At 40.1% G+C, this 19,635-nt stretch overlaps 1 protein-coding gene across 36 annotated transcripts in view; it reads left to right on the top strand.

Moving 5' to 3' along the window:
* rims2a (regulating synaptic membrane exocytosis 2a) overlaps positions 1–19,635 on the top strand; it is a 151,143-nt gene that overhangs the window by 20,694 nt on the left and 110,814 nt on the right. For 25 of the 36 annotated variants that reach the window (XM_054782225.1, XM_054782230.1, XM_054782234.1 and 22 more), the window contains exons 3-5: positions 7,783–7,815; positions 8,509–8,601; positions 13,558–13,768. In XM_054782225.1, coding sequence (XP_054638200.1) covers positions 7,783–7,815; positions 8,509–8,601; positions 13,558–13,768 — 337 coding nt within the window. The other 11 variants (XM_054782238.1, XM_054782243.1, XM_054782249.1 and 8 more) reach the window with 4 other exon arrangements.

Raw genomic sequence — 19,635 nt, 5'->3', positions numbered from 1 at the left:
TTGGTCCCCCTGTTGCAGCCAGAGCCGCTTTCACTCCTCTGGGAAGCATTTCAAGATTTTGGAATATTGCGTTAAGTAATTCATTTCCTACTGCTTATCCCGTGCAGGGTCACGGGTGAAGTTTGGGGTTTTTACTATTATAAACCCATTTTTGAGGCTGGTCCTTATTTTGGAGCAAGTGTCACAAAAACACAAAAAACAAAATGCTAAGCAAGACATGTGTGCAGATGTAATTGATGTTGGTTTAACTGCGTTCTAGTGAGACACCCTGATTAGTAGAATTTTGAGGCATATGGTTATGGGGATTTTTCCACTATATTAATTTTGGGTCTACATTTTAACGTCTGCAGACCTGCCAACCTGTGCGCATTTTTTGTACTTAGCACGCATTTTGACCATAGACAGGCGCGGATTTAGAGGGGGATGTGGGGGATGGGCCCCCAAAACCCCGGCTCCATTTCCAGCGCCTCGGACTACGGCCTCGGCCACACCCCTCCTTTTCAAAAAAGCTAGATCCGCCCCTGATAGAATATGCTTGTTGGTACGCATTTTGTTGCATTTCGCTGGTTTCAGTTTCGAGGTTAGTTTCTGAAACCGGGATCATTTTCCTGTGTCGAGGCACCAGGGTACACTGCACTGGCTCGCACTCCCCCCCCTACAAAACCCCTCTTTGCGTGGCGTGCGCCTCCAAAACAAATCTAACCTCACGGACCATAAAGGCTGTGATTGGTCGGCATGTAGAACAATATTTCCTGTGTGTATGCCTCCTCCTCAATTCTCCTCCGATTTGGGATGAACGTTTGCAATAAAAATGACTGTTGTAACCCAGCATGGTCGGGTTACCAGTCTAAAGATATACCACAGTATGAAAAAGTTACGGTTTCAAAACCACAAAAAATGTTCAGCATACCGTTTCTACAATATGAGAGAAAGTGGATGTCCAGCGAGGCCAGTACGTGGAAATACGTCACTCTTGTGTTATTGCTTGCAGTGGAAACTGGGCTTTGATGTGTTGAAAGCACAGGTGTGTGCAGTGCTGCCATACGTCGGGCATAGATAGCGCAGGCATTAGCAAATAGCGGCGCCGGTACGACTGCTCTCTTATCGCTGTTGTCGGTTGACATATTACTCACGTGGAGGGTCACCGAGTGTGTCGATGTGATTGAGAAGGAGACAAGAGCGGAGGATGGTATAAAACGTTTATTCTCTGCTGAACAACAATCAACAAACACATAACAACGTCTCTGTTGCTAACAACAATCATATGACCCGGAAACTGAAGTTTGTGGAAAAGTGTGACCTACCACTATAAAATAATAACGTAACATTACAAGTTTGAAAAAAATCGATATATTCATGTTGTGACCTTTTTGGACCACTTGATTGCATTTATTTGCATTGCATTGCATTGCTTTGTTTTGGGTTTTTTTGTTACTAAGAAAATATCTATTGCCTTGAGTTGCGGGGTTAGCCACAGTAGACTGCATTGACAAATGCATTTTATACATGTATTATTTATTGAGAAAGAATTGTTTTTTTTTGTTATTTATTTTAAACACGCATGTTCCACTTTCGTCGGGTTATATTGGTTTAAAAATGACTACTTTGACTGGACTTCTTTTCTCTTTACGATAAAGATATTTCAAAATAGCACGTTTTAGAGCTGTGGTTATAATGCCACGAAACCGTCAAACTGTGATATTTTTGCCCAAGGTTATCCTATCATCAGAATCTCATGCCAGCCCATGCCTGGCTGGGCATCGATTAGTTCCAGATGCAATAACACCCCCCATCTCTTCACTATGATCATTCGCTCGCGACAAAGGAAGCTAACAAGTAAATAGTCAACGGGAGTCGTCGTTGCACACAGAGTTGACGTCACGTCACACACTCAACCTTGATGAGGATCTATAAAAGCAGTGTGTTCAAAGTGCGGCCCAGGGACCATTTGGGACCCTTGGCAGTTTTTTATTGGCTCGCGGCACAGTGTAGAAATGAATTTATCCCCAAAAAACTGGAAAAATGGGAAAACTAAAGGAAAACACATAATACAAAGGCAAAAAGATGAAACGTTGATACTAATAACTAATAATAACACAAAGGTTTGTTTTTACAAATATCATTCTCCCCCCAGGCCCTCAACTTTGACTGGGCTCAACATGTCAACATAAAGACATTTTTGACAACGTATTATATACCTCTGGCAACATTTTACACTCACTTGCCACAACGTCAGCTACACCTGCACAGTGAATGTTTGTGCTAGTGTGTTAAAGGAACAGAGGGTGTTTGTGTGACGTTAACAAAGCGATAGAAATGCTCATTGTGCTCAATTTAGACCTTTACAACATTCAAGTCAAACAAGAAACCAGTAGTTGTCAATGGCTGCTAAACTCCCATTCCCACCAACGCTGCTGTTTTTTTTTTTTTTTAAGGCTGTTTTAACTGCCTATCAGAAGTTGTTGGACCTGCTGAGGTGTACGTGACATGTTGCCGACCTTGTCTCAGCTGTGGGAAAATGTGATGATTCACAACTCCAAGAGCTGTCACATCAATGTTTCCGTGAAGCAGCTGGTGTATAGGTGAAAGGGAGGCGGAAAGATTACACTGTGAAAGTGGAAAATATCAGGAGTCGTTTCCAAGCAAAAATAATCACACTTTAAAAACATATTTTTAGCGTTACTTGACACAGCGTTGACTTTGGTGACTTGAACTAAAAGTAATATGGTCCAGTTATGGTGTTATATTGTTTTGCTGGCAAACTAAAATGTTTTTTATCCAGCACTTCCGTGGCATGGACTCCTGCCGGGGGTCTACTTGTGCGTGATGCTTCCACAGGTACAGTATATGTTACTAGGAAATAATGGAGTTGTTATATTAGTTAGATAGATATTAACTTTTTGGCCCAAAAAAATTGACTTGTGGGAATTTGCAGCACTATTTTTGCACAGATTTACACAGTGTTTTATATGTGCCATCTGATTGACTGGCGAGCAGTCGAAGTCAGCTGGGGTAGGCTCCAGCTCACTCGTGACCCGAATGAGCGGTAGAGAAAATGAACGAATGAAAAAGAAAAATCTCTCAATCAATTAGAGTTAGAGTTTCTGAATGGACGTACTCCTTTGCCTTCTCTGCCAATGACGCTGGCTCACCCACCCGCGTGCTTGATATGTGGCGAGAAATTAGCAAAAAGACATTTTCAAAACAAGCACTCAGGTTTTTATGAAAAGTAACTGCAGATGGGCGTAAGAAAACAATTTCGGAGCTATGAACGCTCCAAACTCATCTACAGCTGCTAGTGTTGCGCTGGCCGCACTGGAGATCGTAAGGAGGGGGAAGCCGTTCACAGGTGGAGAATACATGAAAGAATTTGCAGAATTAAACAGGAAATTATTCAGAAAATGAAAGAAATGTCTTTCCCTGCAAAGAGAGCCAAGGATAGGACCAATAGCGTGGCAACAAACATCACCAGTAGGCAAATTGATGACATCAATTCAGCATATTGAAATGTCTGTGATGAGTCAAGTGATGTAAACGATATTGAGAGCAGATAGCACTGATATGCAGATATGAGAACTCTGGTGGGCTTTTCTGTGTTAAAGTTGTCTATGTCTTTTGTTTTAATATTACACAAACACCACAACGACTCAAACGACTTCTGTTTGGTGAATTCTGTTGTTCCAGCAGGTACAATTTTAAAAAGCTGAAGACTTTGAAAGCAGTTTATAAGCAGTGTAATGTTTTGCGGCTCCAGGCTATTTTTCTTTACTGGAGGAGGAGGCAAAATGACTATTTCGATGTTAAAGTTTGCCGACCCCTGCCCTAGATGAACGGTGAATGCTCACAGCTCACCTGTGACCCTGAAGGGGATAAGCGTTATATAAATTGAATGACTGAATGTTCTTTTTCCAATGATTAGTGCAATCTAGCACTGACTTTTTTTATTTCAATATTTAAAGCTAGAGCTACAGCCATAATAATAAACATATTGTTATTTTAATACACATAACAGTGTTAATTAAAAATGAAAAATGCTGGATCTGCATGGGTCTGAGGGTACTCTGGCTTTTCCCCACTGTCCAAAAACACGTACAGTATGTTAGGCTCACAGAAGACTACACTGTTGAACAGTCTCAGATGCACATTCATATAGGCTTCAGAGGATTAGTGGAAAAGAAAATTGATGGATGGATGGATAGATTGTCTCACTTTGGGTGTATGTACGGGAAGAATGATGTGTGTGCCTGAAAAAGCCTGCACTGTAGCGACCACTGTCCAATTATGCATCATGTGTGTCCACTAGAGAGCAGTGTAGCGTCATCAACTGAACTGGCTGAATACAAACGTCAGAACCTCAAAATAACACTTGATAGGTTTCTACTACTAAAATGAAAGTTTTCACACAATTAACAGGTCTTCACACTCAAGAAGCAAAGCACCTGTCCAGAGTTGCACAGACTCAGCTTCACACTTTTTTGCAAAACATGACATGGATGGTGAGGATGCGGCCTTCTCATTACAAAACCCCGGCTTGCCAGTGACTACAACAATAAACCAAGTATGGAAGCACACGTGTGCTTAACTGAAAATACAGCACTCAAGTAGGTGCTATAAAAGGTAGTAGAGTTGCTGTAACTGTGTGTACTTCATGCAGTCATTTTTGTCTACAAATGTGTACTTCATGCAGTAATGTTTTTCTACAGATTGCATTTGTCTACGCTTTACAGCAGTAAGAAAAAACTATTCTTTTTTATGATTTTCATTGCTGATTAATATGCTACTGTAACTGAATAAATATTTTTGGTCTACACCATCAGTGCTGGTGAGTTTATAGCAGGGGTGTCCAAAGTTTTTCCGCTGAGGGTCACATACTAAAAGTCAAAAGAGGTGTGTGTAGGCGTGTGTGTGTGTGTGTGTGTGTGTGTGTGGGGGGGGGGGGGGGGGGGGGGGGGGGGGGGTGTTCCACCTTCATTTTTTTTGGTATTTTTTCATTTTGTTAAAAGGCTAAAAACAATTTTGTATATATTTAAAAACAATCTTTTGTGTTATTTCAGCTTTTTAATTTTACAGTGTGCCGTGGGCCAATAGAAAAGCACTCGTGTACTTTCCCTGTGTACCTCAAAGTAATCATGAAGAATATTGTGGGCTTGTCAATATCTTTTTATCATCGAAATTATCCCGTACATAAAAATGTTTGGCAAAAAAAGTGTAATACATGCTGTTTCCTAAAACTGCTTTTTCTTGTTTTTTACAAATGTGTCTTGTATTGATCACAGTAGTGTTTAACTGACTGCGATAGTGTTTGACCATGTGATGACTGTTTAGTGAGATGAAAACAAAACAGCATTTTTGAAATATGTGTAACGTATATCTTTTTGGACTGAAGTGTGAGTGTTTTGAAAAATGGAGCCCTGTTTTCAAAATTGCATGTAAGCAGTTGAAACTTCTTTCCATTGAGACATCCATCCATTCATTTTCTTTACACGGCTTGTCCTCATTAGCGTCATGGGTGAGATGGAGCCTTTTACAGCTGAGTTTGGACAATCACGAGACACATAATGACAAACCACACCAGTCGGCAATTTAGTGTTTCCAATTACCTTAACATGCATGTTTTGGAATGTGGGAGGAAGCTGGTGTACCGGGAGAGAACATACCAACTCCACACACCGATGCTCCACTGCGGATTCAAACCAACAATCTGCTGACATGCTAACCACTGGGCCATTAAGCTATTTAGGTATTAGTACTTCTCATTTTGTTGCGTGTTTTTCCTAAAAGCTGTCATGTTTCACAGGAGTCAGTGAAGATGAAAGCTAAACAAAGACAGTGTCCGTCTTGTGATGCCAGCGTACCAACTACGTCACTTGTGACATTTTACACTCATTCATTTTCCTGCCCCGTGTCAAACAATACACTACACACACACTCAGCTGTACACTCACACATGGTACAGACACACAAAACCCACGTGGGATCAGGGCTCACAGAGACTCATGCATAGGAGAGTCTCACACTTTCTGACTAGCCGTCATGCTGGCTGGCGGTAGGCACAATCAGATAAATATGAGGCTTGTAATGCAACCACAGAGACGGGGCTGATGGGATCATAAAGGAAAAACGTCGCAGGTCACTGGGAGAACACACGATATGGACTGGCTCTTCAGGAAACAGAGCAGCGAGACTGAGGGGTACAGAGAACTATACAGTATATAGTAGTAGATACAGTATAGTAGACGTAGATCAGATACTGGAGATGGAATTCTTACCTGTACTTCAACTCAATATGGTAAACTAATGAACTGGAAAACCGCTGCAGTGTTGATCTGTATTTTTAGTTGTTCATTGGCTGGCATGTTGTTGTACTATTCTCCAAAGATCTTTGGTACTGTTTTACTACGTGGATATCCTTATCAAGGGTCACTAGTGGTTTTTAAACAATTATATATGACTTATAGTAGTTTACAACTCTGTGCGTGGTCACCATGAGCTGCTACCGATTCTAACTTGCAAAAGGCAGCCTTACTAGAACATGTAAGACATATTATTATTAAATAATGGGAATCAACCATGAAAAACTAACAAAGGAGCTAAATGTCAGCTCCATCTGAAAGGTGGAGGTACCACTTGTTGTTATTTAAAGACAGCCTTTCATATTCATAAAGTTGAGCATTGAAAACCTGTTTACGACCTTCTAAATATGTTTTTTATCATTATGAAAGCACTCTAGACATGAACTAACACCCCTATAGTCGTGTTTTACACTTGTATTTCTCAATGTGATAGACATAATAAAAGTAAATAAGCCATTTAAGACATAAATCAGACTTGTGTGTGTTGTAAAAAATGTGTTCCCTAGGGGACCTCAGTGCCAGGTGGACAGGAAGTGACATCCGGGGTTCAGAGTTGAGTTTTACCTGGGTATGGTTTATGCCACAGTTGTAGCTCATGCTTTTATTAGGGATTACAGTACTGTATGTGTGCCTGAAGTCTGGCGTTTGAGTGTCTCACCGACCATCACTGACATCTAGTGACCAGTTTGTAATACTGCAATCATCATCATTCTCAATGGGTCTTCTGAATGCCTTATGTATACAGTATGTATTAGTTCATTTAGTCATTTTTATGCTTGAAAATGCTTTATTTAGGCAAAAATACATAAAATCTGCTTCAATATGCATATTTTTTTTACTAATAATAGGCCATATTCAACCACAAAACAGCATGATATATTTTTGAAAAACTGTGATAGTGTCAAGCCCGAAAATTTGAACCGCGAAGTCATCAGGGACAACTGGCAAAAGACAAATCTAGCGACTTTTTCTGGCTTTTTGGGGGAGTTTTCTGGTATTTGGGGACTTGGGTGCAAGACGGAAAACAGTTGGGTGCTTTGTGGATGCAAAAACAAACTGTGGAGGTCAGAATGCTTGTTTCTGTTGTTAAGCTAAACTCCCATGAAATTATGAACTGGTCGTGTCTTTGTGAAGGAATAAACTTACAAACTCAGTATGCAACTGCAAGGGTGTTACTCAGATTGACACATCATTGCTACCTTCATGGTTTTGCTGACTAATTCATTGCCATTATCATATTGTTAACCTCCTCATCATATCATCATCTGGGCTCTACTGTGTATATATTGCATAGCTACTGTATTTATAGCTATTTTTGCATTTTACTATCACTTTGCGTTTTCTATATTTTGTTTCTTGTGTTTTCCTCATCTGTTTGTGTTCTTAATGCCCTGAGTTGTGCATCTTTTTTTATTTGTTTATATTGTAGGATCAAAGAAGGACCAAAGCCTCAGTCAGCACAGTAAGTAAACTGCATTACCCAGAGTGCTCTAGGCTTTGACACTTCTTGTCATTTGGTGCTGTACGCTTCATGTGGCTCTCTCCTCTTTTTCTGAGGAAAGAAATGTCGCTAAAGTCCTGGAATGCAGCTGCTATAGTAGGACAGCTTCACTTTGTCATCATGCTATACAGATGACTTCCATGACGTTAATGACAATGGCTTTTCCTTTCCAACAGCATTATTAAAAACAGTCCTACAACCTTTCCCTATGTCTGTGGCTATTATTTCTTACCTAGTGTGTTGTTTATGCCTGGACCGGCTTGCGCAGCCTTGAAATACAATCACTGTCCTAGATGCAGTTGTGCTACTTTACTGTACTGTGGATGTACTTGTTAGGCAAACCTGACCCCTAATGTATAGTGGCTCTCCTTTCCTCAGCTGAGTATTTAGTGCTGCCTCATTTCCATTGGCTGTTAAGCTTTCTTGCTTCCTCTTTCTATTTCTTTCCCACTGGTTTTTAATGTTGCACTAGTTGCTTCTCTGCCATGCCTTGGCCTTCTCTCTATGCTCTGGTTGTAGTGAATGTGCCCAAGTATTTTTCACTTTCTGGAAATCACACCCCTGTTTTTGAAAATCCCTCTCAGGACGTCTTGTATTTATCACATGATAACCCGCTACAATGTACCAGTCACGCTTATTTGCTTATTTGAACAGGTGGTTTCCCTTTAGTGGGATTACTGAGCTGGTAAATAATGTTCTTCAGCCACAGCAAAAGTCCCAAAATGACAAGGAGCCCGAACCAGACGCGTAAGTAGTAGATCAGACCCAGTTTGATCTGTTTCCCAGCAGTCACAAATATACAGGAATGACCCCAGCAGCTGAGTGTACAGTAGAGTATGGGTGTGTGTGTGTGTGTGTGTGTGTGTGTGTGTTTTACACAGGGTTCCGGTGTGTTTGGTGAAGTAAACTACTTTTCAAAATATTAAAATATATTGCAGTGTTGCTAGATTTGATTCATTGTAAATGTGGTTGCTTTTTGTCTCAGATTAAATAAGACAATGTGCTACATAGAGGTATCACTTTTTACAGAGATACTATGGTTTAGAGTTTTAAAACAATTATGCGTCGGTGCACGAGATTAACATTCCTGCCGAAAAGCCAGCTTCTGGGTTCTGTTCTCAGCTCTCTGTGTGCACTTCAGTTGTTTTCCCACCACACGCCGAAAATACACATACAGTAATTTGACTTTCTCATTCTGTGTTGCTTGTAAGAATCCTTAACATTGCTCAACATCTTGCAGCTACAGTATCTGCTTTGGAGCTGCAAGAGGAATCAATCACTGTATAGAGGCACTGTGCAGCCTGTTGTGTAAAAAACATAAGTTAGTATGTCTCCCTCTTGTGGAGCCCACAGGAAAAACAATTGCAGTGTCAGTGCATTCAAAATGTTGCAAGCTCATTTACCAAACCATTGTAATTCACTTGGATGTATATTATATATTAAACCCACATCGTCCTTATATTATGCAATATGCTATGACTTGTATTATAAAATATTGTATGAATTGTTTTGCAAGGCCCAATTTCTCAAAGACACAATTTCTCAAAGAACAGAGTGAGATGTGTTAATTTAACATGGTATCAGAATGATTTCAAACATACAGTTGAACACAAACACCCGCTCATTAGTAACACATTTGTTTATTTGTATGTTTATGTCATCAAGCTGCTGTAAAAATCTTAGTAAAAACAAACATAATGAAGCTAAATGGAGCTCTAAAGTTAGATTAAACTTTACGAGAGCTGTTTAATTAATTTAGCCGCTCGCTCGACTTGAGCAGAGAAACAAACGAGAAGCAGAAACAAGCTACCGATGATTTTTCCAAGGAATCCAGAGACACCAAAGTGGATGTTTATATAACACTGACCTGACCTTGACTGTCGTACTGCGTCCAACCTCAGCAATGGCACGCTATGAGAGACCTTGCTTATGTGGAGAGAAAGCTTTTTTGCCTTTGCCATCAAGAGATCATGACAGTGCGGACACTTGACAGAAAACAACATTGAAGCCACATTATTTGCCAAGATTTTGGCTTTTAAAGGGTGTGGTCTTAAACTATTGATCAGCTGATGAACAGCCTATTTCATGTTAATGGTTGTTAAAATAAATGGGCTCACTCCCATTTCTTTTCTTTTTTTTTTTTTTTTGCATCTTGAAGGTCTACTTAGAACCTCCTTAAGATCCGACGGTGTAAAGTGTAAATTCTTGCAATTTTTTGACTGGTATTAAAATTGTGATCAGGGGTGAAAACAAAACATTTTGGAGCGGTTGTCATGAGGCGGTCACGTGACTATCCTAGGATATGACTTCCTCAGTGTGTTATTTTAAATCAGTTTAACAACTGTAATGCATTAATGGAGTAAATATTACAATTATTCCAAATATTACAATACCACTATTCTTGCTATCTTGCTAGTGTACATGCATTAGTAGAATGCAGTGGTTCTCAGACGTATCCACTGATTTGAAATGCTTTTAAGAACCTGTAATATGGATTTATTTATCTGTACAAACCACTGTATGAGTTTCTGGCACCAGCATAAATAAAGACACTAACAGACCTGCCAACCTTGAAGACATTTTATGAGTATAGTAGCCCCTGCCTCTCTATTACATGTTCTACTATTTAGCAGAGTACAACAACAGATCAGCATAAACATCAGCTTTATGTTTATGTGTGTAGTTCAGCCTGGCTATGGATATTTTGAGTCTGCCATATGTCCGAAAGAGAGGATCATGTTACTGGCAGCGTGTCGCTGCGAGGGCACAGCCCACACGTAACAGGGCGTCGATGCTGATGCAAGCATGGGATGCTACAATGAACAGTGTATGATTACTGATCGGCAGTTTCACCTACATCTGACCGTGTTTGGCTGAATAGGTAAAGCCTCAAGAATGGACACTGTGGAGCTGTGTCATAAATGTACCCTACAAACTTCAAATTTTATTCTGAGCTCTTCTTTTACAGTTTACTTCTGTGTCCCCAATCTAATCTGGCGTTCCGTATACCGCAACTGATCTTTGTATTTTATGTTTACACATAACATCCATTTTAACACAAAATGTGTGAGGTGGTCATTGATTACTGGATGTTGTACCTTCCGCATTACGCCCGTCAATACAAAGCAGCACCTTTTCTTTTCTAGGATCAAAACAACTTTATCTCAATAAGTATTTGAATGTATTACAGTGATGACGTTAGAATAAAACATGTTGATCTATTTCTGTGATCCCCTTTGACAGTGGCCCTTGCTTCACAGTTTTCCCCTTGAGTGAGATTTAGTGAGATCTGTCGAACACTAATCTCTTCTTGGTTGTCACACAAAGGCTGTGGCACTTCTAATTCCTCAGTGCAACAAGAGACATACGCTCTCGAGTTTTGATGCCACATGCACGCTAACAATAGCACCCGCACGTGCACACATGCAGCTCGTCGGGCAGTGTCTGTGGCTGCTTTACGGCGCCGTCGTCTCTTGTCACATTGCGGTTCAGATTTTGCGGCTTCGCTCTATCACGGTTTTTCAAACATATATTCATTAGTAAATCATTAGTAAAAACAGTAGATGTTTTATGTACTTTCGTATTTTTTGCCTAAATTAAGCATTTTCAACATAAAAATTGTGAAATGAACTAAAATACAATATAATACATGAAGAAGACGCATTCAAATTGTGATATGTAGCATTCTACACAATGTAACTTTAATGTTCGGAGAGAAACATGTAAGCGTCAGATTTGATCGCCAGAACAACAGGCTTTTATTGCGGGTTTGACTTCTCTCACAACAGACACAATAATAATAACATAATAATCACAATCATGATCATAACACGGGCTACTATTGTGGCCTTAACCCATGCCAAGCTAAAACTTTACTCTGAACCCCTGACGTCACTTCCTGTCCTCCACACATCCGGAACATATTTATTGCAACACACAGGAGCGCATGTTTTATTTGGCTTTAAATGGCTTATTTTCTTGGATTTAATCTACTATATTTGGTAATACAAGTGCAACGGTGACTACAGGGGTTGTCTAGAGCACTCTAATAGTGTTAAAAACCGTACTTAGAAGGTTGTAAACAGGTTTTCTGTGCTCTAACTACGAAAATATACCATTTATAAAGAAGGAATCCCACTTCGCGGAAATTCACTTGTCGCGGGCGTGTTTGGAACCAATTAACCGCGATAAAAGAGGGATTTCGGTACTGTACTCAGGCTCAAAAGCACTTGCCGAGTGTAAAGGAAGCACGTTTAGCTCAAACACGGAGCTGTATGTGGTAAAAGGATAGTGCTGCTTAATAATTCACAAGCACTAATGAATGTTGCAGGGGATATGTGGGCGAAACCAATTCTAATCGCCATATTATGAAGTCAGCCCAGTGTTTAGTTTCTAAGGAGACGCTCAATTGACATGCGTCATACAAAATGCATGTGAAGAGTCCATGTGTTTTCAGTAGGCTGTAAGGATGTGTCAAGAGTTCAGGCTCTTCTGCAAAAGATCACGCGCTACGTAGCAGTAGGAGGCCATCTATAGGACAATTAGTGATGTACTAGCAGTCAAGTGACTGTTAATGTTTACACCCTTTCTATTAGTGTTCGGCCACTAGAATGTTGTCCCCTCCCCCACACACACCTAATAGTCCGGAAATAGAAATACAGGTGCAAATTAGTTTGTTTTTTTTATTTTCTGAAACCTTTGCAATGTTGAATTTTGTGATGTACTTAAACTTGCAAAACAAACCCCTTGCATTATGAAATGGGTGATTGTCAGAAGAGTGCTGACTTTGAAACTTCTCACGGTGCGTTATGTTTTTTTTTTTTCCCATCCTAATTAATGCTCAGTTCTATCAGTCACCTAGTAGAAAGTGGGAGCTTTTTGTGGAAACGTATACATAAGATATGGTAACTTAGAGATACATATGAATACTTTATATGCAAAAACCGGTATCTCCAGTTTTATTTATTTTTGTATTTGACTCTGGTCTGATAAATTGATAAATTATTTTGGATTAAAGGGAATAATGTTTTTTGTTTAAAACATGATAAAACCAGAGATACCTGTTTTTTTGTTTGTAAATTAACTCAATGAACATATCGCCCCTGTTTAATAAAAAAACGTACACCATTTGGACTTACTGTACATGTTTAGCGTTGAACAGCAGCAACATTTGTGAACGCATCACTATTTCACGGTTGGTGATCAAACAGTGTTCAAACCGCACCCAATGTGGGGCCCTCGGTTAGATTTTATATGGTGTTTAAATGGTGCCCCCCTCCATCGGTGATTTCCATACGCTTACAAAAGAAATTGCATGTCTTTGTTTTTACCTTTGTCTTTTGTTTGTAAGATAATGTGTCACCCAAATTGCAAGGTTAACCAATTACAATCCTATTTGCAATATGCAATAAAATGCAATATAAATACCACAAAATAAAAATTCTGTAAATAAATGATAATACTCTCTGTATAATAACTACTGACTTTACATTTGAATCAATGTTAACTTTTCCATTTTAAGAGTTCATAGTAATAACTAGCATTAATGTAATTATTTTTAAGGTGACTCCCCCCAACATTAACGCTTGCCTCTATTGCCTAATGAGCCTAAGGGTCAAAGTCATGCCTTGCAATAATGTCACCTTTAAAAGTGGTACTTTAGCCATCATTCGACCTGCTTAACATGTATCCATCTCCCTACAGGAAGTTGCACCAGCAGTTTGAGTCATACAAGGACCAGGTCAAGAAGATGGGGGATGAGACAAAGCAGGCTCAGGAACAGAAGAGCGAAGCCCCAACCTGCGGGATATGCCACAAAACCAAGTTTGCCGACGGCTGTGGCCACCTCTGTTCATATTGCCAAACGAAATTCTGTGCTCGGTGCGGAGGACGAGTGTCTCTGCGGTCAAATAAGGTAACGCTGGCTTGCATGCTTGTAACTCTCCATTTATAAAGGACACACATACAGATGTCCTGTCCTCAGGCGAATCTTTCCCTGCACTACACAGTGAACTCATAATCTGGGAATGGAGCCAATGGTGTCTTTCACAGTAACTCATGTTTTTCAGTATTTTTGCCATCTACTTAACATATAGTATGTTTCTGCTCTGATTCTGTGTACTGTTCACCCAGTGTGCTCATATACAACTCTATTTTTATTATCCATGATGTCACTTTAGCTACAGTTGTTCAATTTCACCACTGGAGGGAACTATTTCTCCTCTTTTTCCCACCAAGGAATTGCAAGTGACTTTGTTTAAAAGTACTCCAGTGTCTACCTGTATTCTACAAAAAAAACAAACAAAAAAAAAAAAACAAAGAGACTAAGCCCAAGCTTTTAGTATTAGACCGCTTTGATTTTAATCATGAGCTTAAATGTTTCTATGCAATGGCATCCAATCCTCAGCTAAAAGGAGTATGTGATGGTACTGTCAGGACCTATTAATGCCACTCACAATCTTTCTCTCCCTGCATTTCCCTTTCTTCCTCCCTTTTATTATTTGATTTGTGCTGCATTCCTGCTTTCATGGAATTGCCACAGGAGGACAAAGTGGTTAGCAACATTCTTCTTTGCAATTACCGAGTGTGTCTTAAGCGTTGTTACATCGCTGTGGAATGTACACATGCACATACAGCAGCCAAAAATGATTTGAAACCAACATGAATAATAAGGAACGGCAGTGATAATGCTGATAGAAATGCCACAGCCCTACAGGAGCATTATTATTATTAAGGTATCATTCTATTGGGAGTCAGCCTATCAAAGGTGATTACGAATGAGAAATAAATAATAAGCGTAGAGTACTTAAATTAGATTGGCCCACTGGAGAAAAGTGAACAGCAACAGCAGGAACAGTCATCTATAGGGTGTTTTGCTCCTTTGAGATGGTAGTTTGGGGAGACTGACTGCTGTTAACTAGGAATAATAGCTGGAGAATTGGCAGATGAGCTTTGGGAAATCGCCCCGTAGTGAATAATGGTGATGTCATCGCTCACTAAGTAGTGCAGTGACCTTGTTGCCCTCAACGTCAACCTTCATTGCACACCGTTTGGATGGTAGTGTTAAATATTCTTGTGAAATTGGACAAAATAGAATCTCATGAATGAGCAGATGTCGACACAAAGATGTAGACACAAATAACTACAAACGTTGTGAACCGAACACTGAACATTTTGCCTTTTTTAGCTACTTTTCAAGAGCTGAAAGAGCAGGTTACATATGTTTTAGTTTAAGAGCACTTACACTATTTATGGATGATAATTGGTAATTATTGGTAAATATTGACAGCGGCGATAGGCTCCAGCTAGTGGTTTTTAGCATTAAGTCTATGGATTCTCGCTTGCACAATACTGGGTGTGTGAGCATTCTTTGAGATGTGGGAGCTGTTGTAGCAGCAGATTTGGGTAATTATCCTTGAAGTCATATGCCTTTGGACTTTTGAAAGGAAAAAAAAATCTATAATACGATTGAAAAGAAAAAATACTACAACTTTTGTGCTATGGATCGTGATTAATTGCCAGTATACTGTCATTTTCCACATGACGGATTGGACTGTGCTTGTTTTATGTTTGTTCCTGCCATTATTTCTTATTCAGTGCTTTTTCTTTGTTACTTCTGTTTCCTGTTTGGCACTGAATGCTTCACCTTTACTCAGCTAGACGTAGCTGCAGAGCATACCCGTTTATGAGTGATGTTGGTTCTATTTAGCTCAGCTGGGACTACAGCTAGTTGCCGGTCTTGTTCGTAAGTGTTTATTTTCTTACCTGTGGCTTGTGTTGTGAGCATTCCTGAGCTCCCTGTCGCTATTTTATGCGGCCAAGTTGCTATGATTCTTTTTTTGTCTCCAGCCGTCCCCTTCATGGTAGAAACTTTGGAATTTTTTTATATTTTTTTATTCTGTATGATCGGATCTTTTGTTAATTAATACTGTCACTTAATTAATTAATTAAATTAATGTCACGTTAATTAAAATGTCACGTTTGCCATGGATTTGCATCATGGGGTAACGTTCAACCAAATGATTGCTAAATGTAAGATATACCTTGTGAGATTGCACAGGATAGCTACTGTATATTGTGACCCTTACTGTTAACACACCCACAAGTATGATTTGCTGAAGTGTCACGGGTTGTGTAGTGGTTTACATAGCTTACTAGTGTGCAGCTGGAATGGGATCAAGTCTCTCTCAATGCCTTGTGATTGACCGGTGTCCGATCTAGCAGGTAGTCCTCCTTTCCAAAGGCAGCTAGGACAAACTCATGCCTCTGACACAACCCTAACAACATGTCATCATTAGAATCATCACTCAAGCTTAGAATACTCTGCCTTGGCATAGCTAGTGGTGTGTCAGTGAAAGTAGTAGTAAAATAGTAGTGGTAAAATGTTTCCCTCACTCACAGATGGTGACACAAGTGGTAAGAGTGATCTGTCAAACAGCACTGGATTTTTACAAGTCTACAGTATGTCTGGAGCAGCAGGTAGCAAAGCTATTGCACTCTGGAATTCACTATAGACAAATATTGCTTGAAAAGCTGGACTTGATTAAAATCTGAAGTCTCTTTCAATGACCATTCGCCATTTGTTCCCTGCCTAATGACATTCAACCAAACTAACAACATAGTTTGGTCGTAGTAAATCAAGCTTGAACTTCATTCATCCATTTTCTATACTGCTTCTCCTCTTTAGGGTCGCGGGGGCATGCTGGAGCCTATCCCAGCTGACTTTGGGCGACAGGCGGGGTACACCCTGTACTGGTCGCCAGCCAATCGCAGGGCACATGTAGACAAACAACCATTCACACTCACATTCATACCTATGGACAATTTAGAGTCGGCAATTAACCTCACCTGCATGTTTTTGGATGTGGAAGCCGGAGTACCCGGAGAAAACCCACGCACGCACGGGGAGAACATGAAAACTTCACACAGAAATGCCCAAGGGAGTATCAAACCCAGGTCTTCCCGATCTCCAGACTGTTACTGTGTTGGCCAACATGCTAACCACTCGACCACCGTGCGGCCGCTTGAACTTCATTTGGATGATAAATGCCTTTGATATACTGTGTTGTGAAGTCCTCAGAATCCCTACACGTCCTGATAGAGTTCACCACCAGTTCTATCATGTTTCCTCTAATGTTGCTTCAAAGGGGTCTGAGGAACCGTCAGTCTCCAGGGAGGAGGTCATTTGCGATTAAAGCAACTCTTTAAGACACTACATGTGCTTCTCGAATCTTCAACGTTTCTGCAACAAGAAAAAATCTTGAGATGTATTTACGCTCTCATTGCGATTGGCTGACGACCAGTCCATGCTGTACCCCACCTGTAGCCCGTGACCCAAGTGAGTACAAGCAGTATGGAAAATGGATAGATGGATCTGCATTCCTAGTGTTTCCTCATACATTAATTTATTTGTGGCGCTCCATCTGTTTGCCCCAGCTCACAAACGCATTATATTGGTAATGTCTGTGTAACGCCACTTGCTAACACACCTCATACACACTTGGTCTTCCATAGAATATGAAGATGTAGCAGGAGGGATCAGTGTTGCCAACTTACCGACATTGTCACTTCGTTAAGTGAGTCATCAGACCCCTTGAGATGTTATTTAAAAAAAAAAGTGACTAGCAATAAATCTAATTTAGAGACTAAACCGAAGAGGCTTTCAAAAGGGTGAGATGTCTTTAACCGGTTTATAGTAGCAAAGGTACACTGCAGATATTTGTGTGGTGAAAGACCTGTCTGGATCAACACTTCTTTTGTCTTCTATTTGGTGGATTCATGAAGCTGTGGCAGCGTAGGAGAAACTTATGTATAGGTTTCACTTTTGAGTCTTATAACACATAACTGTGGTGCTTTCAAGGACCGTTGAACAACGTGTGAAATCTTAATGCGTTAACAGTGAAACAAAGACATAAACATGTCAAAATTGTGGGCTTTCCAACAAAGACTCAAAGCAGTGGTAGCGACTGTGAGCCCCTTTCCGTTCTCAAAGCCCTCACAGGCGGCTCCATCTTGTTTGTTACATTAAAAAAAACAATCAAAAAAGAAGCGACTGAATAAAGTTCATTTGTAGTTCGGAACATATTTGCTGTGCTTTTGATGTTATTCTTCTCTCCGACAGCTTCCATTACAATTACATGCAAATTTGTCATGGGCAACTGTGCAAATTAGAACATGATGTCATCATGTCAAACCTCCCAACCTGCTACTGCTACAAGTAGATCGCAGTCTTATATGTTTGAAAAAGCATTAAGAAAACTTTAGAAGTTAATTTGCGATGTCTTGTTCGTTTTGCAAATGTCTGGATTTCTATACCTTTTTAATGTTAATTTAACTGTCTTTTTTTTAAATTGTGCATTCCGGGTAATATATATCAGACCACAGTTCAATATAAAAAAAAAAGAAAGAAGCCGGAGATAAGTTTTAGCAAATGAACTCTACCATGTGTTGTATGACATTTTAGATACAGAAATCATCTGAGGGTGGCACACAAACACAATTTCTTATGCCCACATTGTGCTATAGCGTTGAGTACTGAAAATGATTGCTTCTTTATTTAAATATGTCTGGTGTTGAGAGCATATATTGCATATGGTACGCAAAATATCAATAATTTGGATGAACAATATTGCCTCTGTCATGGTGTCACACTTTTGGTGGTCTGTAATTGTCATTATTGGTGAAAGATGAAGGAATCACAGAATTATGCAGTAAAAAGGGGTTGTGCGTATGTGGGGAAATGATGCTAAGCTTCTGGCAGAAGAAATGCTGCAGAAACAAATCTTGATTGATGTACAGGAGTGAAATTATTCCAAAAATATTATTATTATTGTCACTTTATGCGACCACAGCATCATTCCTGCAGGTTCACATCATGATTTAGTCTATGACTTCATCCTGCTGCAGTTACAGTATGACGACAAATGCATGATGATGACAGTGCCAACAAGAGTGGGCACAGCACACAGGAAATGACAAAGTGTCCTTTACGACAACACATAAATATTTCTGGTCTAGATTTCCTCGCTGCTGCGTGTGTCTTATTATTGGACCGAGGGAGCTGTCGCATAGAAATGAAGCTCACTGATGTAAAAGGCAGTCTGACCGTGTCATGGATGAACTAATGCAGTGGTGGTGGGATGCTTAACCTCATTTGGCAGGTTGTCGCTTGATTTGCATGTATCTCCTAGAGGTTCTAACAGTCCGCTTGGATCGGCTGGAAGGATTTCAAACTGCAAATCATTTCCCTCAACGACCTTCCGTGTTTGGATTCTGCTATTGCATTATAGAAACTAGGGCAGAGACTGCGTTTTTGTTGGTCGGATCGGAGCGAATGTGGCCAGTGAAGTCTTCGGTGTAACCTTCACGGTGTTCCCAGCAGCTGTTGTCTCAACTTGGAGCTGTCCCCGGTGCTGAAGGTCGGAGTGGTTGGTTTAGTTGTCAGGAAAGCTGCAGGCAACCGTCACCGTCTTGTGGAGTGATTGAACGGTGTTTCTCTCGGCAGTGCAATGGGTAAGCTGAACTGTCGAACCTCTCAATATGTTATGTTCTGAATGAAATTTACTGCATGGTGACATGCATAGTTGCGTGCACCTTTTGAAAACAGTTCAGATTTCAAATGTCTCACTATGTGCAGAGAGCAATGTCTGTCCATGAAAATGAGTGCAGAAAAGGGAGATGCTGAAAGTGTGTGTGTAAGCCACGTATTCCCCAATAAATGTATAATATATTTGCAGATTTATTCTAGTATTTTCCCTCTTCGTTCCCATGTCTCTGAGCTTC

This window comes from Dunckerocampus dactyliophorus, chromosome 7 (assembly GCF_027744805.1).
Source record: "Dunckerocampus dactyliophorus isolate RoL2022-P2 chromosome 7, RoL_Ddac_1.1, whole genome shotgun sequence".
Taxonomy (NCBI): Eukaryota; Metazoa; Chordata; class Actinopteri; order Syngnathiformes; family Syngnathidae; genus Dunckerocampus; species Dunckerocampus dactyliophorus.
Note: the sequence above shows the minus strand (reverse complement) of the source record. Positions and strands in the feature narration are given on the sequence as shown.